The sequence below is a fragment of the Anser cygnoides genome, chromosome 3 (assembly GCF_040182565.1).
Source record: "Anser cygnoides isolate HZ-2024a breed goose chromosome 3, Taihu_goose_T2T_genome, whole genome shotgun sequence".
Taxonomy (NCBI): domain Eukaryota; kingdom Metazoa; phylum Chordata; class Aves; order Anseriformes; family Anatidae; genus Anser; species Anser cygnoides.
Window position 1 is genome coordinate 74,708,292 of NC_089875.1, and position 21,499 is coordinate 74,729,790.

General features: G+C 40.8%; 1 protein-coding gene across 3 annotated transcripts in view; it reads right to left on the reverse strand.

The window, feature by feature from the left end:
- The window catches only part of CRYBG1 (crystallin beta-gamma domain containing 1), a 96,467-nt gene that overhangs the window by 23,639 nt on the left and 51,329 nt on the right, over positions 1 to 21,499 (reverse strand). For 2 of the 3 annotated variants that reach the window (XM_048079179.2, XM_048079180.2), the window contains 11 exons: positions 16,902 to 18,391; positions 9,940 to 11,401; positions 9,679 to 9,855; positions 7,361 to 7,408; positions 7,146 to 7,264; positions 5,596 to 5,758; positions 4,487 to 4,626; positions 1,775 to 1,901; positions 1,430 to 1,465; positions 887 to 1,029; positions 37 to 163 (listed from right to left, as the gene is read on the reverse strand). In XM_048079179.2, coding sequence (XP_047935136.2) covers positions 37 to 163; positions 887 to 1,029; positions 1,430 to 1,465; positions 1,775 to 1,901; positions 4,487 to 4,626; positions 5,596 to 5,758; positions 7,146 to 7,264; positions 7,361 to 7,408; positions 9,679 to 9,855; positions 9,940 to 11,401; positions 16,902 to 18,391 — 4,032 coding nt within the window. Of the gene's footprint in view, positions 1 to 36; positions 164 to 886; positions 1,030 to 1,429; positions 1,466 to 1,774; positions 1,902 to 4,486; positions 4,627 to 5,595; positions 5,759 to 7,145; positions 7,265 to 7,360; positions 7,409 to 9,678; positions 9,856 to 9,939; positions 11,402 to 16,901; positions 18,392 to 19,436; positions 19,566 to 21,499 lie in introns of those variants that run through there. The other variant, XM_048079181.2, reaches the window with a different exon arrangement.

The window sequence follows — 21,499 nt, forward strand, 5'->3', positions numbered from 1 at the left end:
CTCAGGAGATCTCTACTACATGTTCTTGGAACTTACGCCAACAACAGGTCGCAGTGACTGCAACTCTTCATCATAGCCACCCCAGTCCGTCCAATCCCGATACGCTCCTTCTTCCAGCAAATACTGATGGCCTTCAAACCCAGGCTTCTCATAAGCAACCCAGCTAAACAACAACAACAACAGAGTCTGTGTGTGAAAATGGACAATTGCCACTATGTCTTTTCAGGGAACAGAAAGATCTGTGAAATTTGTTCTTTTCTTTTCCTCTCTTCCTTTACATATATAGGAGTCTCCTAAATACTTTTTCCATTGACATTAATATAATTACATAATCCTTTCAAACAGGGAAAAAAAGTCCAATAAAAACACTTGCTAGACTTCCCAGAGGTAAAACAAAAAAGTGAAGAGTGACATTATGTTGACCACTCTGGTAGAGAGACAAGGCACAAAAAAAAAAAACACCACACCACACCTTTCCTGGCTTGTTATGATAAAGAACTTCAAGTTAATTTGAGAAACCTTATATCCTTTGCCAACCAAAGCCAAATGAAATTCTGTAACTAATCCACACCTGAGGTTTAAAACAGTTAATCATGGAAACGGCACTACAACAGGAGTGAGGGAAGTTAGCTGACTTAGGCTGCTCTGTCAGCTTGGCAGCCTTTCTACCCCTTCTCTCACAACCGTGAAATCAGGGTGACAAAGTATAGTCCAGAATGCAGCCACTGTTGTGAATATTTGCAAATTTAACCCAGACCCCTCCCTAAAAAAATAATAGGAAGACAAAAAAGTAAACAGGTACTGAATTTATCCACTGCAAAATCCAATCTACAGAGTTACCACTTCAGCTGAAGGAGAAATATTGCTGGTGGTTTCCCACACTTACATTCCTCCCAGTACTTTCATGGATCCCACTGATGTAAGCGGAAGACTTGTCTTTTCTTCTGATTCCTTGTCATTGAGCATAAAGATCTCTGATTCTACTTCCACATGTCTTCCTTCAAAGAAAGGCTTCTCATAAATGACTACCTGTCACAGAAAGGAAGTAAAAGAAAAGCTGCAGAGCATGATAAATTCTGACAACAGTCAGTTTCTTTTGTATGGGTGCCTAGAGGAAGAAGGCAAGATGATGAAACTAAGTAATGGGGTCTCTTTTTAAGACATCTTCCCTTAGACACGCAACATCGGGGATTAAATGTTCACTACTTGTCAGCATTATCCAGACAGCTGTTAATACTGTCATGTACATGTGATAGATGCAAAAATTTGACAGAAATTACAGTTTCATGGTGTGGTCACATGCAGCATGACCAGCCGCTAAGACCTCAGTAGTCAGTACACAATCAAGACAGATTTATCCACCCACATGTAGTTCATGTGTATGTGGATAATATACCTTTTCAACAATCAAATGAATACTGATTTTTACCTTTGGCTCTCCAGCACTTTCAACTTTGCGACCACCCTGTTGGCAAGGGAAGAAAAAAAGAGAGAAAAATAAGTAGTCACCTATACCAAGTTGTCATCAACTCTTCACAAGAAGCTGGAATTAGGATGAAATCTTTTTTGTAGGCCACAAATGGAGAACAAGAAGATTAAAAGCAGAAATAGATGCAATCAGATGTTAAAAGTTCAAGAATTTTAATAGGCTTTAATAGGTGTTTGTTTTTTAAAGACTTACATTTCTGTGAGTCTTGAGAAATTTAGTCATCTTAACACACTATTTCTAACACACAAAAGGTGATGTAGCTTGCAAGTAATAACAACATTTTACCATTTTCAAGGGCCTCATGGACCTAATATAGGCTTCTTTCTTCTCCCAGAAAGCCAAATTAGGATATTCACCAGGCTCCAGCATTAAAGGGACTCCCTGGAAACCAGGTTCTTCATAAATTAGCCATCTAAAGTAGGGGAGGAGTGGAAAGGAAAAATTAAAATAAAATAAAAACATTTCTGAACAGTAAAGAACAAGATGAACTGTTTACTTCAGAAAAAATATCATTGTACCCCTAAAAAAAACTTTGTTTCTTAGTCTTTACCACCAAAATTCCCAACTACAAGCTGATCTACTGGCAAACTTCTGTTTGTGTCTGTGCAGGAACCACTGACAATGCATGTTTCGTTTGAACAGGCTAAAAAAAAAAATACAATGAACAGGCAGTTAAGAATTTGACTCTGTCTTATCTAGGAGCAACATCAGTTTTAGACTGAAGTTTCAAAATTTAAAAGTTACTGTGTATTATTTTTACAATAGCTTTAAAATACTCGGAATAAATTTTCTAGAAGTTGAAAGATCTCTGCTACCCTAGACTTGGATTTATTGCAAAATCTGCTCGATACATAACTCTAAACTTTTGTTACTAATTAATATGTAAAAAAAAAAAAAAACACAAAACAAAACACCGACTTCTTAGAAATCTGCTTCCTTATGGTTTGTACCCACTTTTAAGTCTGCTTTGAAAGAAATTTCCAAATTACTGAATGGGACAGCAACAGAAGTTTTTCACAGGTTTTTTAACCAGTAATCACTTAAGGCATGTTCTAAGCTGATGTTAACTGGCATCAGTTAGCATAGTTTCATTGCAGACATATGGTTCCAAGCAACAAAGAACTTTAATTTTATTTGTATCTATAGCCAAATACTAGATGCATTATGTGCTTCACAGTTGCCCCCTGCTCAGTAAGCCCTCAGCTTCACTGCAAGAATTTAAACACATGGGAGACCAAGGAGAGAGTACAATCAGAAGATAATGGCACATTGCCTCATTTTTGTTGGCAGCTTTTAATAAACAATAATTAAGCACGCACACTGGGAAACCTTAAGATACAACCACACCCACATGGCAAAATGACTCAGAATCAAAGCCTGCCTCAACTGCCAGTGCAGTGAACTATGTCATGCTTGTAAAGTAAAGGAAAGAAAGCTTGCTGCTGCTTTTCTGTGTTTTGCAATTTACTGAATTTCTCATGCAAGCAATTGGCAGAAATGACATTTTGCTACACTGGACTAATGGGCTAGTACCTGAGAGATCATTTTCCAACTATTTCGTTTCCTGATTGAAATACTAGTCTTCTTTCCCTCAAGACAGCCAAATGCAACAGAGAGAAATTAAGACTTTAAGAGTTTACACAGATTCAGTGCAAAAAATACTCTCACACTGATATAAAAATCAGAAATAAACTTGAGAGATAGATGAAATCAGTTGATAACCAACCTCCAAATAACATATATGCCAAGAGCAATAAAATCAGATCGTAATTTGCTTGCAGTTCAACACAAACTTCTGCCAGAGAACCAATTATATGATCATCTTAAAGTTTCCCTACATACCTGAGTGCTTCTTTTTTTTCTCTTAAATCAAGATGTAAAAAATTAATTAGATAAATATATTTTATCTGATAACTAAAATGCCTCATCCATCATGGTGCGTATTTAAATACATCTCTGCAGCAATTTGTAATATTTGTCTTTAGTTAGACAATTTTCAATAGTTAAATAAAACATCTGCAGAAAGGCAAATGCTACCAGAGCCCAAACATGACACAGCCGACAAGTAGCAACCAATGTTTACACCTAGTAAATTACATTATAAATGCATTATGTATATATATATATTATTTTTATATATATATATATACACACACATACAAAATATATAAATTACATTATAAATTATAAATTACATTACATTACCAACGTAACACAACTAGTAAAATGCTCTGCAGGACCTAAGATTACTGAAAGTGGCTCCACTCTCTCACTTTTTCTGAAAGAAATCTACCTTTCCTGCATAGGTTTGCCCATGCCACTTTGATGGATATTTTCAGTACTGATTTACAGGTTTACTTACTAAGTTATCAAAATTGCCATTTCTGCTGTAGCTGGATTGTTTTTAGAGGTCTCCTTTTAACATAAAAGCTTGCTTAGTTCATGGTACACATTACACTCCTGATTTACATGGCTAGATGTTTTCAGGTGATATAACATGCATTCTTAATCATCACTATAAAAACACTAATTAAAATGCACCGTGAAATAAAAGGATGCTTTCTTGAGTCCACACTTGACACTATACCTTATAACATAACAGCTTAAATTCTTTTAGTACAATGAGTTCAAGTTTAGAGATGGAAGCAAGTAGAAAAGATGATTTTATCATTTCATTTCATCTCCCTCCTCTCATTTCTTATAAGTTTGCCTGAATGAGAAAGAGCAGCAGAGAAAAACTAATTCCTTTACTACAACTATTTTTTTTTACTCCATGCAAATAAAGGAAAAACTGTCTCTAACACAAAACATTTTCAGAGGTCAGCCTCTCCAAGAGCGAAGCATTACAATGATGTACTAACGTTACTGTCAACAAAAACTACCAAAATATATGACTGGAATAAATATAGCCTGCTTGAACATCTGATAGGTGTAACCTGTGGTTTAAAACCAATTCCTTTCATAGCAGTACACGTTCACACAGAACTATGCACTTACATGCCCCAGTGTACTTTGATAGAACAAGTCTTCTGCGTGGTGCCAAACACCCCTGTTTCTTCGGTGTCGTCAAAAAAGGAAGTCACAATTCCTAGCCCTTCAGGTTCTGTGTACAAATCAATTCGGCTGACCCTGTAATCCTGACAAAATGAAGAAGATCGCAATAATCACTTCATCTGTGCTGTGATTTCTGTAATTAATGTGGATAACTAAATCAGTTTTGTAACTCCTGTTTGTTTTAAATCGTTTCCCCTCTTGTCAATTACAGCTATTATCAGATACGTGTCATAAAAGGAAAACTAGGCCAGTTGCCTGTCTCTGTTTGGACAATGACAGCAGTCAGTCAACCTTTTAACCAACATGTACATTGTTTACCTTCTGCCATCTAGGCAGGAATGTACCTTCTTTCACCACTTAGTACCTCCTCTAGCAAATTGAAACCTAACATAACACCAAGCAAGGCATTCTTGAAAATAATTTAAACAAGAATTGTAATTACAAGCAATGCATATTCCTCCTTTTTTCTTTCCTAGTCAAATACCTTTATAGCTCATGCTTACTTTGGCGACCTGCAAACATACTTACTGGTAGGTTAAAAGTGCATGTAGGAAGGCTGCTCCACCATGTGTGAAACTCCCTGGTTAGTTTGTGCATATACGTGTATTTTTTGATATCAAAAAAGCTTTGTGGGTGTTTAACACTAAAGTTTTGTGTTGGGTGTAAGTTTGGTAAATACACTAAGAAAAACATGAGCAAAAATCCCTCACACATGCTTCTGAAATTAGAAGTCTGTGGAATTACTGATAGTTTTCTAAAAACCTTTTCCTACCAAGCTAAAAAGCATATACTGTATATTAAGTTTCTGTAGCATTTTGGAGGCTATTCTAATGAACAACACTGCTTTCTTCCCGATGTGTCCTTCTAGTTAGTTTTACCAGAATCTCTATTACTAAACAAAACAACAACAACCACCACCCCCATCCACCCTCATTTATTTTGTGATTACACAAGAAATTCAACCTCGAAGACTGAATTTTTATATCAGTATAAAACTTCACCAAAAAAAACTTCTCTCTTTATATAAGATTTTCTTTAATTACATTACTTGCCTTAACAACATGTCTTATTGAACCAATCACCACAGGCTTTAGAGATTTGCATTCATTTTGCTCTTCAGAAGTACTTGCACCCCAGACATCTGAGAGTTCCAGCTCTCCTTCTTCCAGAGGAACAGAGGGGCCTTCAAAATTTGGTTTCTCATAGAGTATCCAGCTTAAAATAAAAAAAAATAAAATCTCATGTCATTATACCAAGTGTGATTTCCAAAATCATGCTCCCATTTAATAACTTTTTTTTTTTTCACAAGCAGTATTATTTCTAGACCCTCCATGCCACCCCAATACAGCTAAATGACCCAACACTGCTGATGCAAGTCACTTCTGGTCTCTGTGATATTTTTAAAAGCAATGATAAAAACAAAGATGCCTACTGCTGACTTTGTAATTTCATCAAAAACTCCTCCTCCACCCTCTTTAAACTGATGATCTGGGGCAGCAGGAGTGCTGTCTATGTATACTAGACTTTTGCATGAGATATTAATCAGAACCAATTTGTAGGTCAGAAAATGTTGACACTGCAGACTGCTGTGTCATGTATAAACAGACAAGATACTTGAATCCTGTGAACAGCAGCCTGGAGTTCTACACAGGCTGGTATAGATGTGCAGAAGGATGATAAGACTGTTCAGAAGACAAGTACAACTTCATTTTTAGCTGCAGGTTTCAATAGCTAATTAGATTAAAAAAAAAAAACTATATCCATCTGCAAATATAAAACACTCCCCTAGAGCTCTCAGTTGCAGGTGAGGAAAAAAGAAATAAAAACAGCTCCTTAGTGAAACTGAAAACCATGCTGGGCAAGAAGAGAGTCCTGGTTCACACAGACCAAAAGACTTTCGTTCAGAAATCAGCACGCTTCCTAGTAAGTATCTCCTACTGCAGCTGGCCCTTGTTTCTCCAGCTTTCTATTGGATCATTCCTTTTGAGAACCTGCTGTTTGACTGTATTATAGCCTGGTCACAACTTAACTTGCCATGCTATCATCCACGCCAGTAATGACTGTTCTTTAATGCTGCAGAGAAAGTAGGAGATGAACTTGTTTTGAATTACTCTCATACAAACTAGCTTTTAGAAAAAAATCCCTCTGGACTCACCAGAGAAATAGTCTGTTATCTTTACAGCATCATTTCATACCTTTGCACAAGGAATTCATCTTCTGCATCCAGATTAACACAGCCCAATCCCATATCAAAACCTTTAAAATCCTTTGCTAGCCTTTTACACCAATTCAAATACTACCCAGGAACCCCTAAAGGAGAGAGGAGTCAAAGGGCAGCAAAGCTGAACAGGATCTGTCTTTTCATTCCACCAGGGTAAAATGTTGCACTCCTCCAGATGGTAACACTAGATCCAATTATCAGCACAGTTAGCTACCACAGAACTTCTTATTGCAGGAGGAAAAATAAATACCACATTTACTTTTCAAATGTGTCTACGTTACGTTGCCGTCTGCAAAGTAGGCCTATTATGAATTACTACTTGAACTGTTCCAAAGGATTTCTGGACAGATCAATGATAAAGAATTAAAATTTATCTCTTACCATCCTCTGACGACTTTAACTAAAATTGTTGGTGACAGAACCCAAGAACTGCAATCCACAACGTCATGGAAAACTTCAATACCATTCTCTTGATAGTCTGATTCACAGTATATCACCAACTGTGTTTGAAACAAAACAAAACCAATAACATAATTCTATCTTGGTATGCTTTTAAATAAAGAGAGGAACAGTGAAGATCATAAAATTGATCTTACCTTTCCAGGTCTGGGATTGATTTTAGTTTGTCCATTTCTTGAAAGTGCCTAACAGACAGCAAGGAGAGAAAAGTCACAAATACAAAACAAACCATAAACCTATTCAATAAAGATGCTCAGCTATTAAAATAACTTAGTGCAACAAAATAAAAATTATTCTGAACAGTAAAAACTTGATAACACTTCACCTACACCTACTTCCTGCTTCAATTCCTTCCTTCTGAAGAGCTATATATTACTATGAATTACACACTTCTTAATTTTTTTAAACAAACTCTGAATTATCATCTCACTGGAGACAAGTAATCTCAGATTTGAAATGTTTTAAAATCCTTTATATCAGTTTTCTATATATTCCGGAAGCTTCAGACAAGAGTTGCAAGGTAAGTATTCTTCAAAAAGTATGAGGCTCTATGCAATGTGATAGACTAAAAATGCTGAGAACAAATAAAACGCATTCAGGTATACAAAATCTAAAACAATAGTTTTTCATCGGTGGTGAACTATACGATACAGAATATAAGGAAAAAGTTGTGGTTGTATCATGTGATCTCAAAACAAATAAATAAAGGGTTCCAATCATGTGTCCAGTTTTCTAGCAAAGACTGGAGTGCTCACTCTTGGACGGGGTCCTGCTCTGCTAGACAATATTCATACAAATGAAGAGAGAGATCCTGCCCCCCAAAGAGCTTACAGCCTAAGATAACCAGCAACACGTGCAGGGAATTAACAAGAACATTTCAGCCACCATGCAGGGCAAGGCAGCGGTCCCAGGACAGAGCTCCTAACCGCCATCAGATTTTTGTAGGCATCATCAAGACAAGTTGAAGCACGACTGGTTTTTCAGCCTGTGCTTCAATTCCAGTTAGAACTCGCTCTGTGTTTTAAGGAACGCCAGAGTCATTGTTTTAGGCTGCCCTTACTTTTTTCCTTCACACTACCCTTTAGCCTCTTCATCACCATCATCTTAGTCAGTGGAAGATGTGCAGTAGGCACACATCATCCAAACATTTTTCGACTCCTGTGTAAGTTGAGCAAGACACTTCAGAGTCAGCAACTGTGCTGCAGAAGTCCTGAAACCCTACAGAGCCTAATGGTTTTTTTTCCCAAGAGCAGTCCTATGTGTGGATACACACCCTTGCCACATCAGGCCTCCATATTCTAATGAAATATTGCAACTCACTCTGGGACAACAATTTAAGTGACAAAATATCAGTATTAGTCATTTAGTTTCAAATTCAGGTTTTGAAATCCTAGCAGCACCATCCAGAGTAGGAACCCCTTTTTAACTGGCCGCATAAGCCACTGCAAGTAACCCCCCTAACTTAAATCCCCACATTAACTAAAAACTTCTCGTGACAGAAAAACTACATCCTCAAAACTGCAAGGAAGTATTGCTGATTTCTATCTGCAAGGCAAAGAAGGAAGAATTTATTTCTACTTCCCCATGCATTTTAGTAGAACTGTAACAACAGATATTCATTTGCTTTAGGAAAGTACTTCTCAAGCTTATAATATGCTACTTCAATTCCACAAATCACATTAATATCACTATTTAACTTTGGAGAACATATTTCTTCCCATGGTTCCTCAATCTCCTCATCATACTTTTCCTCTTAGGCAACAGCAATGACCAACATCCGCAAAACCAGTGAATACTATAGCATGTTGATTCATAATTCTGAAGATAGAAACCAGTTATCCCACGTTAGGGTAAAGTTGCCTCTGAGGGAGAATGCAGGTCTGCCTCTACTCATGACGAACTGATGCTCAGAGTCAGACCAAGGGGCATCCCTCCATTGTAGCAGCACTTTCAACAAGCACTACTATTCAATTCTTAAATTACTCCTGTAGAATATATATCTTCTACCAAGTGTATGGGAATACTGGGAGCAGAAAGGATAGACTGAGAAAGTTTGCTCTATTACTCATTTAACGGTGCAATGACTGAACGTCTTACTGAAGGAACAGAGGAATTAGTGCCAAAAGAAGTAGATAGAAGTTTTCTGAAGTTTGCAGAAAGCATTCTAGCAATTTACGATAAAAAATAGACAATTTATACTTGTGAAGAGTCTCAGAATAAGGGCACCACAAAGAAACATAATTGTGTTAACAGATGCTATCACATGCACCTCGTTTTCATGTGTAGCAAACATCAAATAAAACTGCTACTATACCTGTGCTCATTCTGTCTAGCTATAATTTATGCCTATCCCACTAAAAAGGGAAACAAAACAAAAACAACCTACAGACATTGTCTACAGAAAATATAAAAGTTGGTAACTTTACAGACAGACTTTAAATGACACGATACTTACATCCACATCTAATAAACCAGTGGGGACATTTGATTCATATCTGCTTGTCCCTAACCAGCTGGAAAAACTTTTCTCAGGGTTCCCATAGTTAGGCATTGGTAAGCTTAGTTCTTTTTTTGTGCTATCTGGTTGCATGTACTTCTCCACATAACTTGGAAACTTCATATCTGAAAGACACTGAATTGCAAAGTCAAAATTAACAGCTATCCAGCGGCTAAACAGAATCTTACATGGGTGCATTTCATGAATGATCTTTATTACCTCCGATTTTTGAGGCATGCTGAAGGGCCCAGGAACATCCTGTTGTAAAGAAGGCACCCCTGAAGACTCAGCTGTAAAAGCTGTTGTGTTATTTACTGAAGTCACGGAAGGATTAAGGAACTTTTCTTTAGATGTAGATGACAGCAAGCTTGAGAAGAGTGAGCTTTTTTCAAGACGGGATCTCTTAACTTCACCATCTGTACCATCATTGATCTCTTTTCCGTTTATTTCCTGAGTAAAGGCAGGTTCATCCCTATTACATGACTGCAGGGCTTTAAATATTATACTCTGCTCTGTCGATGCACGCTTGGGCCTCACTCTGGCTATTGTTTCCAAACTTTGCATTTTAATCTGTTGGGTTGGTAACAGATCCTGTGTTTTTTCCCTTCTCAGTCCCAACCCAAAGGTAAACACACTAGGATCAAATACTTTCTCTAAGTTGTCTTCGTGAATTGGAGGCATTGCAAAGTGGGGTGCTGGGGACTTGGGAAGCTTTGACCTTTTCTTCTTCTGTGGTAAACAAACCGAGCTGTCTAAATTTTTTATTGTTTCAGCAAACTTCTTCATGTCAGTTGGGGAATCAAAAATACTATCATCTTCAGCAGAGCCATTGTAAGTTTTGCCTGGACTCATTTGTGCATCGTTGTTGTGCTCTGACACCAATATATTACCTAGACTGCTGTCATCTTGCTGCAGTGCCTCAAAGCTCAAATCTCCAGGCTTTGCCTTTTTATCTCCATTTTCCATCTTCTGAGGTTCTGATTTAGAAACCTGAGGAGATTGTAGAGGACATTTATCATCACTGCTAGGTGATAAAACCTCTGTGTCTGACAGCACCTTTTCTTCATTTCTGGGGAATTCTGAGCTTGTGTTATTTCTCTGAGAGGAATTGTCTTGAGCGCTTTCACTTTTAACAGGTGAGAGCAAAGACAGTTTAAAAGGTGAACTTTCTTTTTTAGCTGTGGTTAATTCTGGATCAAGATGTTTCAGAGAGACACCGCTAGCATCAATTTTGCTACTTTGGTTAAAAAGGGATATTGCAGCCTTGACTTTAAGTTCTGTTGCCTTCCCAACATCCTCATGAGATGCAGAGACTTCTTCATTTTTGCCTTTTAATTCCACAGTGCTTTCTTTCTCTGATGTGCCATTCTCAAATATCTTCTGGCGACTGTTTTGCTTATTTAACGTTTTATCAGGCAATTCACTTTCCTTAGGTTGTTTTCCAAATTTCAGCTTTGCTCTGCCAACAAATGTGCTTGGTACAGTACTATTTTTTGAAGCAGAGATGTCAGGAGGCCTCTGGCTCTGGTTAGCGCATTTATTTTCAAACAAGGAGATTTTGTTGGCAATGCTGCTATTAGTTTTATTAACTGGTTTTTCAAGAGTATCCTGCTCACTTTCTAAACTGTCTTGATTTGTAGGCGCTTTAAAATTCAGTTCTACGTTCTTCGGCTTGGCTGGACTACAGGAAGCAAAGTGATATAGTTATATGTTTCAGCAATCTTGAAAAGACTTTTAACAGCTTTTAAAACAATAAAATGCAGCATTATAATGATTTTTTCCATAGTCACATTCAGTTTAAATTTCGGTATCTCAAAAGGAATTTAAAAAGGAGCAGCTACGTGAACAACAGCAAAAATAAATTAGACGCTAAATAAGAATACTTTTCAAACACGCACCTAATACTTTAATGCTCTGTAAAACAGAAACACAGCAGCCTACAGCATCTGCAAATGAGGCAGAGAACTACTTATGACTGACAGACATTAAAATTTAATAGTGAATAGGCAGAATAAATTATACACATGCAATTCCCTACAGAGCTTAGGAAACAAATCCCAATTCATTAAGGTGATAATGAGTTGGTTAACATTTGAATATACCTCTCCAACAAGTTTTGAAGACATCTGCTCAGATTCTTTGCAGCCCTTGTCCTGCAGAAGCAACCTTAAATCAAGGTGAAAGACCTCTTCCGGATTCATTATTGCTGGTGGAAAAGATCATAGTCCCCGATCCACTGCAGGTGCTCAGCACTATTTGGCTAAGCCAACACCACATGTGAGGACTCTCCCATTTCCTTCAGGTAAAGTCAGCTAACAATTTAAATTGTGTAAACTAACCCTGCTGAATTTACAAGAATTGAATTGGGAAACACTTGTAGAGACTTCTCCACCAGAGTGGCTGGAAAATGAGGGCACAGCACAAAGTATTTGCATGCTATGGCAGAAGGCTGCTGATGCACGGGTGACCGTTTTAAACCTCCTTCATCTGAATACCTAGATCCAGGAAAAAGCATTGCATTTGTCTGCGTCACCTGCTGCTGCAGGAACAATATGAGCAGCTGTGAAAAAGCAGGACATGTCTTCAAAATTTATCAGCCCGATACAAGGAGTGCCAAGCAGCCCACTGTCACCTCAAAGTCAGAGCTGCTCTCCAAAAAGGAAACTGGAGGCATTCAGCAGCAAGAGGATATGCAGAAACAAAACTAAAAACAGTCGGAGATGATTAAAAATCAGCTTGCAGGGGCCTGATAAGCTCTATCAATGATTCTGGTATTCATGCGTTTTGTTCCTTTTTTCCAGGACAAACTGTTCATGGAGCTGCCAGACGGCTCTTTAGCCTAATGAAGTAGGGAGGTACGAGTGAATTAACACAAAAAAAAAAATAGTACCAGAAATACTCCTTTCTCCTCTTTTTTGAGAAACGCAGCCCAAGCAAGAAATAAACCCTACCATTGCACAAGCTTCTTTTCTTGGGAAAAGCACAAGGAACAAACTTACCACCACACCAGGACGAACCCAAAACGAGCTGCCTAAGAAACTACACAGAAAGCAACTGTTACAATCTCCAGGTATTTTAGAAGACTTCCTGACAGTGCTCACTGTAGCTACCAGCCTGCTCCAGCTGGCAGGCTCCCATGAAGAACACGAGACCAATAAAACAGGAAAGAGCAAACTTACAAAGTGACTGACCTGCCATACCTCAAACAGAAGCTAATAAAAATCACTTGGAAAACTGAAGTCCTCCTTCTGAGAAGAGGAAGGTGGGGAAGAAGCTATCACACAAGATAAAATTTGAGATATTTAGACCCTAAGTTTCATTTCCAATACAACTGTTTTTCCCTAAACTTTTAAAAGTTAAAGTAATTTATGGTGTTTTTTTCTTTTCTGAAAACGTGTACGAGAAAGGGACCTCTAGAGGTCATCTAGTCCAGGTTCCCGCTCCAAGCAGGGGCAGCTTCAAGGCTACCGATGGCTTTGTCTGACCAAGTTCTGAGTATCTCCCATGACGGGTACTTCCCAAACTCACTAGAGGAGCACTGCAGCAGGCCAGCCCCTCTGAACTATTTTTGCCTGGTATCCCACTGAAAGAGCATTGTTGCAACTTGCAACCACGGCCACTGTCCCTTCAGTGCATGCCAGAGAAGAAGCTGCTCTGCCTTCCTGATGCCTGTGGAGATAGGTAGAGATGACGGCAGAGTATGGTACCCATATCCTTCTCCCCACTGAACAAACCGAAATGCTCCAGCTTCTCCTCACATGGTATACCGCAGTGCCACCACCTTCCCAGCAGCCCGCCACCAGGATTGTTCCAGTTTGCCATCATCTCTCTTGTGCCTGGGGAACAGATTTGGAAGGGGAGAGAAGGCAGCGCTCCTCAACATGGCCCAGATTCAGCCGCACGAGCACCAAACCCCTTCTCCTTCAACCTGCTGGCTGTGCTCCTGCCATACTACGCTTAAGCCTGCCAGTCCAGGCTTCACCTTCACCCGCCGAACAACACACTACACGACGGTGGTACTTCTCCTTTCCTTCTGCCTGTACTTCAAGGGGTGTCACTAACAGCCTGGGGATCTGAACAGCCTCATTCCCACACCATCCTTTTGTCAGCCCGTCACTTGCACCAATACACGTGTTTCAACGCAACAACACGCATCTTCCTAATGAAATCCTTCTTTCCTTGTACGCCTTGACACAAACAAGTGCAACGGTTAACACTGATAGTTATCAGCCGCACCTACAACTTCTGGAGACGAGCAGCTGACACCTCAAAGGTATACTTTCGAGCTTTGCAAATTTACGCTAACAACTGCTTCGGCAGCCTGTACTTTACGCGTCAGTATTTCTGCACAGCAGCAGACAAACAGCTGAGCCCGAAGAGCTGTGGAAAGCTCAGCCTCGGAGCCCCATCCAGCAGGGCTGGCCTCGTGTGGCTAAGCCTTTCATTACACCTCTCCCCACACTGAACAACGCTGATTTACAATACAGCTGAAGGATGCATCTCTCAACTTCCAAGCCTGTTTAAACGGAGGGCAAGCTGATTGAGTAGCCTCTAAGTCTCCCATCTAGTACGGGGGGAAAACACCGAGAGATGGATTCAAGTAATGGTACAAACACTCCTACACACACACCTCCTGGTGTGGCTGATCGCTGCCACCCATTGCTGATCTGCAAACTGTTTGCTAGCCAGGAACAAGCAAGAACAAGAGAAATACCAATGTCCTTCTCTTAGGCTATACCTTGCACTTTACCTGTGGAAGCAAGCAGTTAACCCTCTTCTAACACAGTCAGAAACAGAAGGTGACTCATATCTGAAGCTTTCTGTCCAAACGACCTTGTCAAGCATGTAACTGATGCCAGAACATCAGACTGAGGCAAGCAAAGAAAAATGGCATGTTAACAGAGCAGAATAATTCAACAAGTGGGCATAGCCACAAAGGCAACTAAAAAAACATGTCTGAAAATCAAATATGACAACTAAAGCCAAGAATTTCGTGAAGCACATCAAAGTAACTACTGCCTGAGGTTTTACGTGCTGAATAAGAGGTAACACAAACCTAAGTTTAATCTCAGGCCGGGTAAATTCTGCTTTCAAAAGCTAAAAGCAAAGCATCCTGTGACTTCCAAGTCCCACTTTACACAGACATAAAAGGAGAAAAGAGAAAACGCTATCACTGCTTGCAGAGAACCGGCAAAACCAACTTCTTTTGAGAATGTCCCTAAAGTATCTTGATGCCCAGAATTGGCACAATGTCATCAGTAACAGACATTATGTATTTTTATTTTAAGTGAAAACTACTTTGGTTATTCCATTTTATGGGAGTCAAATGAGTCTCTGAGTAAATCAGTGTTTTTCAAACTGAAAAGGTATGGAGGATCTCAGGGTAATTTTTAACCTTTAAAAATTGAAAGAGCAGCTGTTCTCTAGTTCAAAGCAGTGAGAACACAAACAAACCTTCTAGTAATGGCATCATTACACTTTTCCTTTCCCATTTTATAGCAGTTTAGTTCACATCCAGGTTTCTAGTTCACGTGTTCTCAGCAATGACCACAAATTACACCGGGTAATTGGGCCGTATCAATTCCTCTGGCTAAAGAAACTGCCAGGTACTGTGCAATAGTATCTATCGGGCGCATCAGGAACCTTGAAGCACCAGGGCAGTCCCCACCCTGGGCTAAAGTTCTTGTAGCAGCAGCTGAAGTCAGGGCACCAAGCGCCACACAGCCCACAACACCAGGTGAAACACAACAGGCTGTTTGTTCATCAGAACGAAAGCTGTCAGAAGGGGTACTCGTCTAGTACCTTAAGAGCACAGCAGAAGATAATTCCCTGTACAGCAAGCCACGCAGATACCCAGAAAAACAAAATCCAGCTATGCGAGCACTGGTAACTTTATCAGCACTAATGACAGTGACACAAAGAGAAAAATATGCGGGCTACTTTCCTTCAAAGCTGTAAAGATACACAACTTCAGAGATTAAGATTTGTGGTCTCTGCTGCCAGATGGCAAAGCATCACCATGCACAAAAATACCACAATTAAACCATTAGAATGAGGTGGTTTTGATTCAGTTAAAAAAGAGCAAAATAGATGTAGGGTTTCAAGAATTGTGCAAAGAACATGTTCCTATTTTTCCTAAAGTTTCTATACTTCGCAGATGTGAGAAGCACAACTGGAAGCCTGTGTGCTTCTTAAGCTCTAACATTGAACTCTCCTGACCCTCTAACACAAGAGGAAGACGATTCTGAACACTCAGTGTCCCTCAGGTGGACTCTGACAGGACCTACAAATCAATACAGCAGAGAGAGGACAGCAATCCTGCTATTACGTACCCATGAAAGTCAAACAACAGAAATAACAAATGCAGTAAGATGATTCACCGTAGAACCAAACTATAATGAACCCAGGAAATCAATAGCTGGAATCAGACTACTGATAACAGCACAAGCAACAAACACATCCGCCTTTCTGTAACACTAAGGAAAGCGCAGATCACATCTGCTTGACAGAGGACAACCTCTTTAAAACCAAGTTCTGCAAACTAACAGATGCATAATTCTGCAAATACCTGATGTTATGCCCATGCGTAAGAATTTACGTGCTTCAACCTGCACATCCATTTAGTCGCTGTCATAAGTATTCAAATTTCTGGAGTAGGATTTACCGTATCATTTGAAGTACCAAGTAAGTTCTACATTGCATCCTACGTTTCTTCTTAAACTAACAGCTGAGCAGACCTGCTGCTGCTTCAAAGCATAACCTGAACACATTCCTAATTCAGGGATTTTGATGTACAAAATCTTCAACCGGATCCTCAGTTGACTGGAAACAGCAAAACCACATTAAGGTCAATGAGAGCTGAGCTAACCCGAGCAACAAAAGGGGCAACAATGACGACAGAACAGCTTTTATGCTTATTACATTATTCCATATAACAAAACTGACATAAACTGCCTCTACATGAAAGAATTATTTTTCTAACACATGCATATTACAGTGTTTGTTAAGTGGTAACTGTAAATACAATCCAAAACAAACAAACAAACAAACCCCAGTTTTTAATTAGTTGAAAATAACCTAGATAGCAAATACATAGCCAGTGCTCCTATGCAATCTTAAATACAAATATAGGCAAAATTACAGCTACAGTGAGAAGGTAAACTGTAGTTTATGTTACTTACAGGCTAATTTTTGTCGTGACTATTTTGGAAGCATCCAAACTCTTCAGCTTCAAGCTGTCTAAATCAGAACTTGTCTGTCTCTCAGCTGACATACATAGGTCTCCATTTTTAATCCCATCGGTACGCGAGAAAGCTCTTCCATCAGAATCATTACCATGCTTTCCTGTCTTGGTTTCATTTCTGCCTTCAGCAGATGCCAAGGCATTGTTTTCTGTCTTATCGGCCAAAGAAGCTTTAGGAGACTCCAAGCTGTCTTCCCCAAAAGCCCCAGGTGTAGTTCCCTTTTCCACTGAAGTTCTTTTTGTCATTGGGGTACTCTCCGTTGATGCTAAAGGTTGCCTTTTTGAGGAATAATCTTTTATCTGACTCTTCAAACCAGTAGGGGAAGTGGGAACAGCATCCAACTGGTTCTTTTTATATGATCTTCTTCTTGTGGGGGTCGTGGTTGAGATCTGCTGTTTACCTTTGTCAGTTTCGTTTTTGGATGTGCCTTTGTGAGAAGATACAACTTTTAGGTCCGGGTTATTACCTGGGGAAAAGGAATTCCTTTCAGGAGTCTGTTGAGGAGACTTCAGTTTTCTTTCCGAGTTTATAACCTTGTCTGAAAACACCTCAGAAGGGACATCATCCTCAAAAACAGAATCTTCTCTTGCAGTATTCTCGGTCTGGTTTCTCTCTCCATTTGGAATATCACTAGATGACTGAGATTTTCTTCTTTTTCCAGATCTTTTATTAGCAGATTTCTTATCCATTGTGTCTGAATCACCACAACTTTCTTCTGATATAACAGTCACAGGTTCATTAAGGAGTTCGTCTGTTTTTCTAAGATAGATATCAACTGTTAGCACTCTAGCAGAATGTGGGCGTTCACTTGCCACAGTTTCCAGCTTGTATGGCAAATCCTTTGGCGTTGCATGCCCAGGCTCCTCAGACACCCACGTGTTCACTAGCTGCTTGTGGCTTAAGATACTCTTTTCTAAATCTTCGCTAGACAAATTCCTCAAGCTTTTTATAAAATCTGGAGTTGTGGAATTATTTATATCTGTGACAGACTCCTTCTCTGGTTCCAACGCTTCCACATTCAGGCTACTCTCAAAGAAAGAGTTTTTAATGGTTTCACTGCTGCTGCTCCAATCTGGCGACCACTCGCTGTCAGAAGAGACTCCTCTACCACTCCATTCTGAAATCGTATCGTGATACGGAGATCCTACTTCCCCACCGAAATTATATTCCTGTGTCTCAGAGACGCCACTCCCGTTTCTCACTTGCTTCTGTACTGGAAGAGCTTCAGGTCCTTCTTTTATATGTCTACAGTATATTGGCTGCACTTTGTGAGGCAAAACCAACCTCTCCCCTTTCCAATGTGACGTGTGATCTACCGAACTTTTGACATTTTTCCTTTTCCCTGTACCAAACAGATTTCCAAGTCTTTCCAAAACCGGTTTCTTTTTGTGCTCTTCTCTCGAACAATCTGGAAATTGTGAGGTGGACTATAAAAACAAACAAACAAAACATTTGGTTAATGCCAAACGCGTTTCTCTAATAAGTATGTTTGTGTTAATACCACCTTGAAATTAAAAGGATATGATAAATGGGAAAGCAAAACAAACAAGAAAAAATCCTAACTGCTTACTGAAAAATATGAGTTCTCAAAACCAACAAGCCAACTCAAGAACAGTTAGAATCCCAAGATTCGGTAGGTTTTAGCCTGTGCTTGTTTACAGGTGTGCTCACCTTGCCTTACAACACCAGCGTTATATGTCCCAGATCTCAAACTAACGCACAATTTAATTAATAACATGCAAAGTAACAGAGGAAAGCATCTCTGAGTTTGCAGGATTTGGGACACAAAACGCTTGGTCAAAGTTCTACGTGTCGGAAAAAGAGCGGGGAGCTTAACTTTTCTCTCCACGTTGGCTGTTAGATCTGAGGCTTCTGCTTACAGAGAGGAGTTTCAAAGGTGTAAGCCGTGTTACATTTTTTTCGTTTTTCCTTAATGAAGTCCTGTACGCATTTGGTTTGTGTTTTGGGTTAGAAAGCCGAAAACAATAAAAGTCACTGCATCACTCAACGCGCATTACTGGGTCAAACGCTGCCCTGCATTTCTCTCGGCGAAGTTTCCCCTTACAACTTCTAATTAACGCGGTAAACAGGAAACACGCAACAGCCGAGCCGAGCACACAGGGGCATTTGCATTTTAATACATTAGCACTTTTTAAACGCCGCCGCGACCAGCACCGCCTTTCGAGCCGCGCATCCCCAAGCAGGGATCTGGAGAACCCTTGCAGCAGGGGCCGGCCGTGCCTCCTGCCCCGTGCCCGGGCTGCCCCAGCACCTCCCAGCCGCCCCTCAGCGCCCTCCACACCCGGTGTTAGCAGGGAGGGCTCCCCCCCGGCTGCCGCCGCCCTTCCCCGCCCCGGCACGGAGCCTCGGGAGGCTTCACCCGCTCGCAGCTCTGCCCCGGCCGCCTCTCCCCTTCGTCGCCCGGCTCCGAGGCGGGCGCCTGGCCTCGTTGAGCCGAGCCCCGCCACTCACCGCCCGGCCCGGCGCTGCCGCCCCACGCCGCGCCGCTAGCCCGGCGCCGGCCGTCTGCCCGCTCCGCTCCGCCTCGCCTCGCCCCGGCCCGCCCCGGCCCGGCCCGCCCCTACGCCGCGGGCAGCGGCTCCACCTGGCCGGGCACGGCGCTCAGCCTTCGCGGCGGGGCGCTGCCGAGCGCCTGAGCCGAGCCGGGCCGGGGGAAGGGACACCTGAGGCCGGCCGAGCCCGGAGCGCCGGGGGCCGGGCTGCAGGGGGTGGTGGCGGGGGTAGCCCCGGCCCGGGCGGCGTGAGAGTGACTCCGCGGCCTCGTGGTGCCGGCGCTCTCCCCGGGCGCTCAATTAGTATTGAATGTTTAACGAGGGCTGAACTAGTCGTCTTCTAATTAAGGCTTAATGACTTCTGTGAAGTGGAACAGCCTCGACAGGAAGGACCACGCCGCTCTCACGCGGGCGCTTCTGAGGGCCCCGCGCGGGGGCGGCGGAGACAACAGGTCAACCGCCCACAGCGAGTCTGGGCCTCCGGCTACTGAAGAAACCGGGCGTTTTTTACGCTTCCTCCTCCGGGTGAAAAAGCAGCAGGTTATTTATTTTTGCATCATCAGCAGGCCAACGACTGGCCTCGAATAAAAACTCCTCCAAGCGGGAGTTATGAAACGTGGTCTCGGTTCCTGGGGAGCCCCGATCTACTACTGGCGAAGCGATGTGCAGCAACTAAGCTTGCCCAAGCACATGAAAAAATGCAGAAAACCTCAAACGAGGAAATTCATATGTATAGTTAGCATATCATACTGCAACCAAACAAAAATACCTGCGACCCTCTGTCTTTGCCCACCTTTCTTAAGCGTTTTGCTCATACAACTGGTAAGCAAGTGTACCAGCAACAACATCTTGAGTCTGCACGTAAAGGTCTTGTCCCCAGTGCCTGTCAAATAGCCAAGTCAATGAACATAACCCCGACTTCATGTTTGTTTCTCCTAATTTGTTTTTGTGTGTGTGTTTAGAGTTGATGAAATAATCTGCAAATGAGAAAATTTCGTGTCGTTTGTCCCTTCATTAATTTCTTTAAACCAGTAGAACCAAAACACTCCAAGAGGAACGTCAAGGACTGCATAAACTTCATACAGCTCAGACAGTTAAAGTGCTTTTGTGATAACAAAAACAACTACAAATTTCCCTATATCTGATACAACTATCATGAGTAATGCAGCCCAATTACTATCTAATTTCTTGACTCTACGTATGTATTGCCAGTACTAGCTAATTATAGAGAAGGTATAAAGAGACAGTAATGAACATTGCTAGCTAAAAAACAGTAATAATGTGAAATTTGCACAAACACTTAACGCAAGCCAATAAGCAATGAGTAATACTGTCTGAAAATTCATAGTAATTGCAAGTGTGAGGAGGATGCACTACGTTAGTCATATTCAAAACTGCTAAAATACCAAAATAGGAGAAATTTAACTTTATTATGGTGTCAATCTGCATCTTAATATTTGACTGAATAATAGTTGCCAGTCCTCTAAATTAGTTGGGATTGCATTATCAACCTGACAGTCATTACACTTGCAGTCAACCTTTGGGTTTGCAAGATTACACTTGGAAAAAATTAGTTATTTGAACTGTGGATCTGGATTTCTTGCTTCCCAGCAGTTGATTTTCATAAAGTCCATGGGAACTTAATTATCTTTGAGACGTCTCCCCCTTTCAAACGTACTTTAAACTGTCCAACAAGTTCAAAAGGTGTTGGATGGAAGGGAGGAGGGACAGCCAGCCAGTCCAGTCACATAAGCCTTGTTTCCTCAGGGAACGAGGCTAGAAATTTTTGCTTGATCTTGAAATAGCTGCCCTATGTAAACTGTTTTGAAGTAATTTCTTCATACAAAGTACTTTAATTATATACAGCTCTTTCAAAACACATAAAAGGCCAGGCACTTGCCCTGAAGAGCTTGTATTTTAACTGAGATAAATGTAGATGAGCCAGTATTGCCAGTGCAAGAGGGCACAGAGACCAGGGTTCTCAAGATGCGAGAACATGGGGCCCAACCTGACAGAACAGAG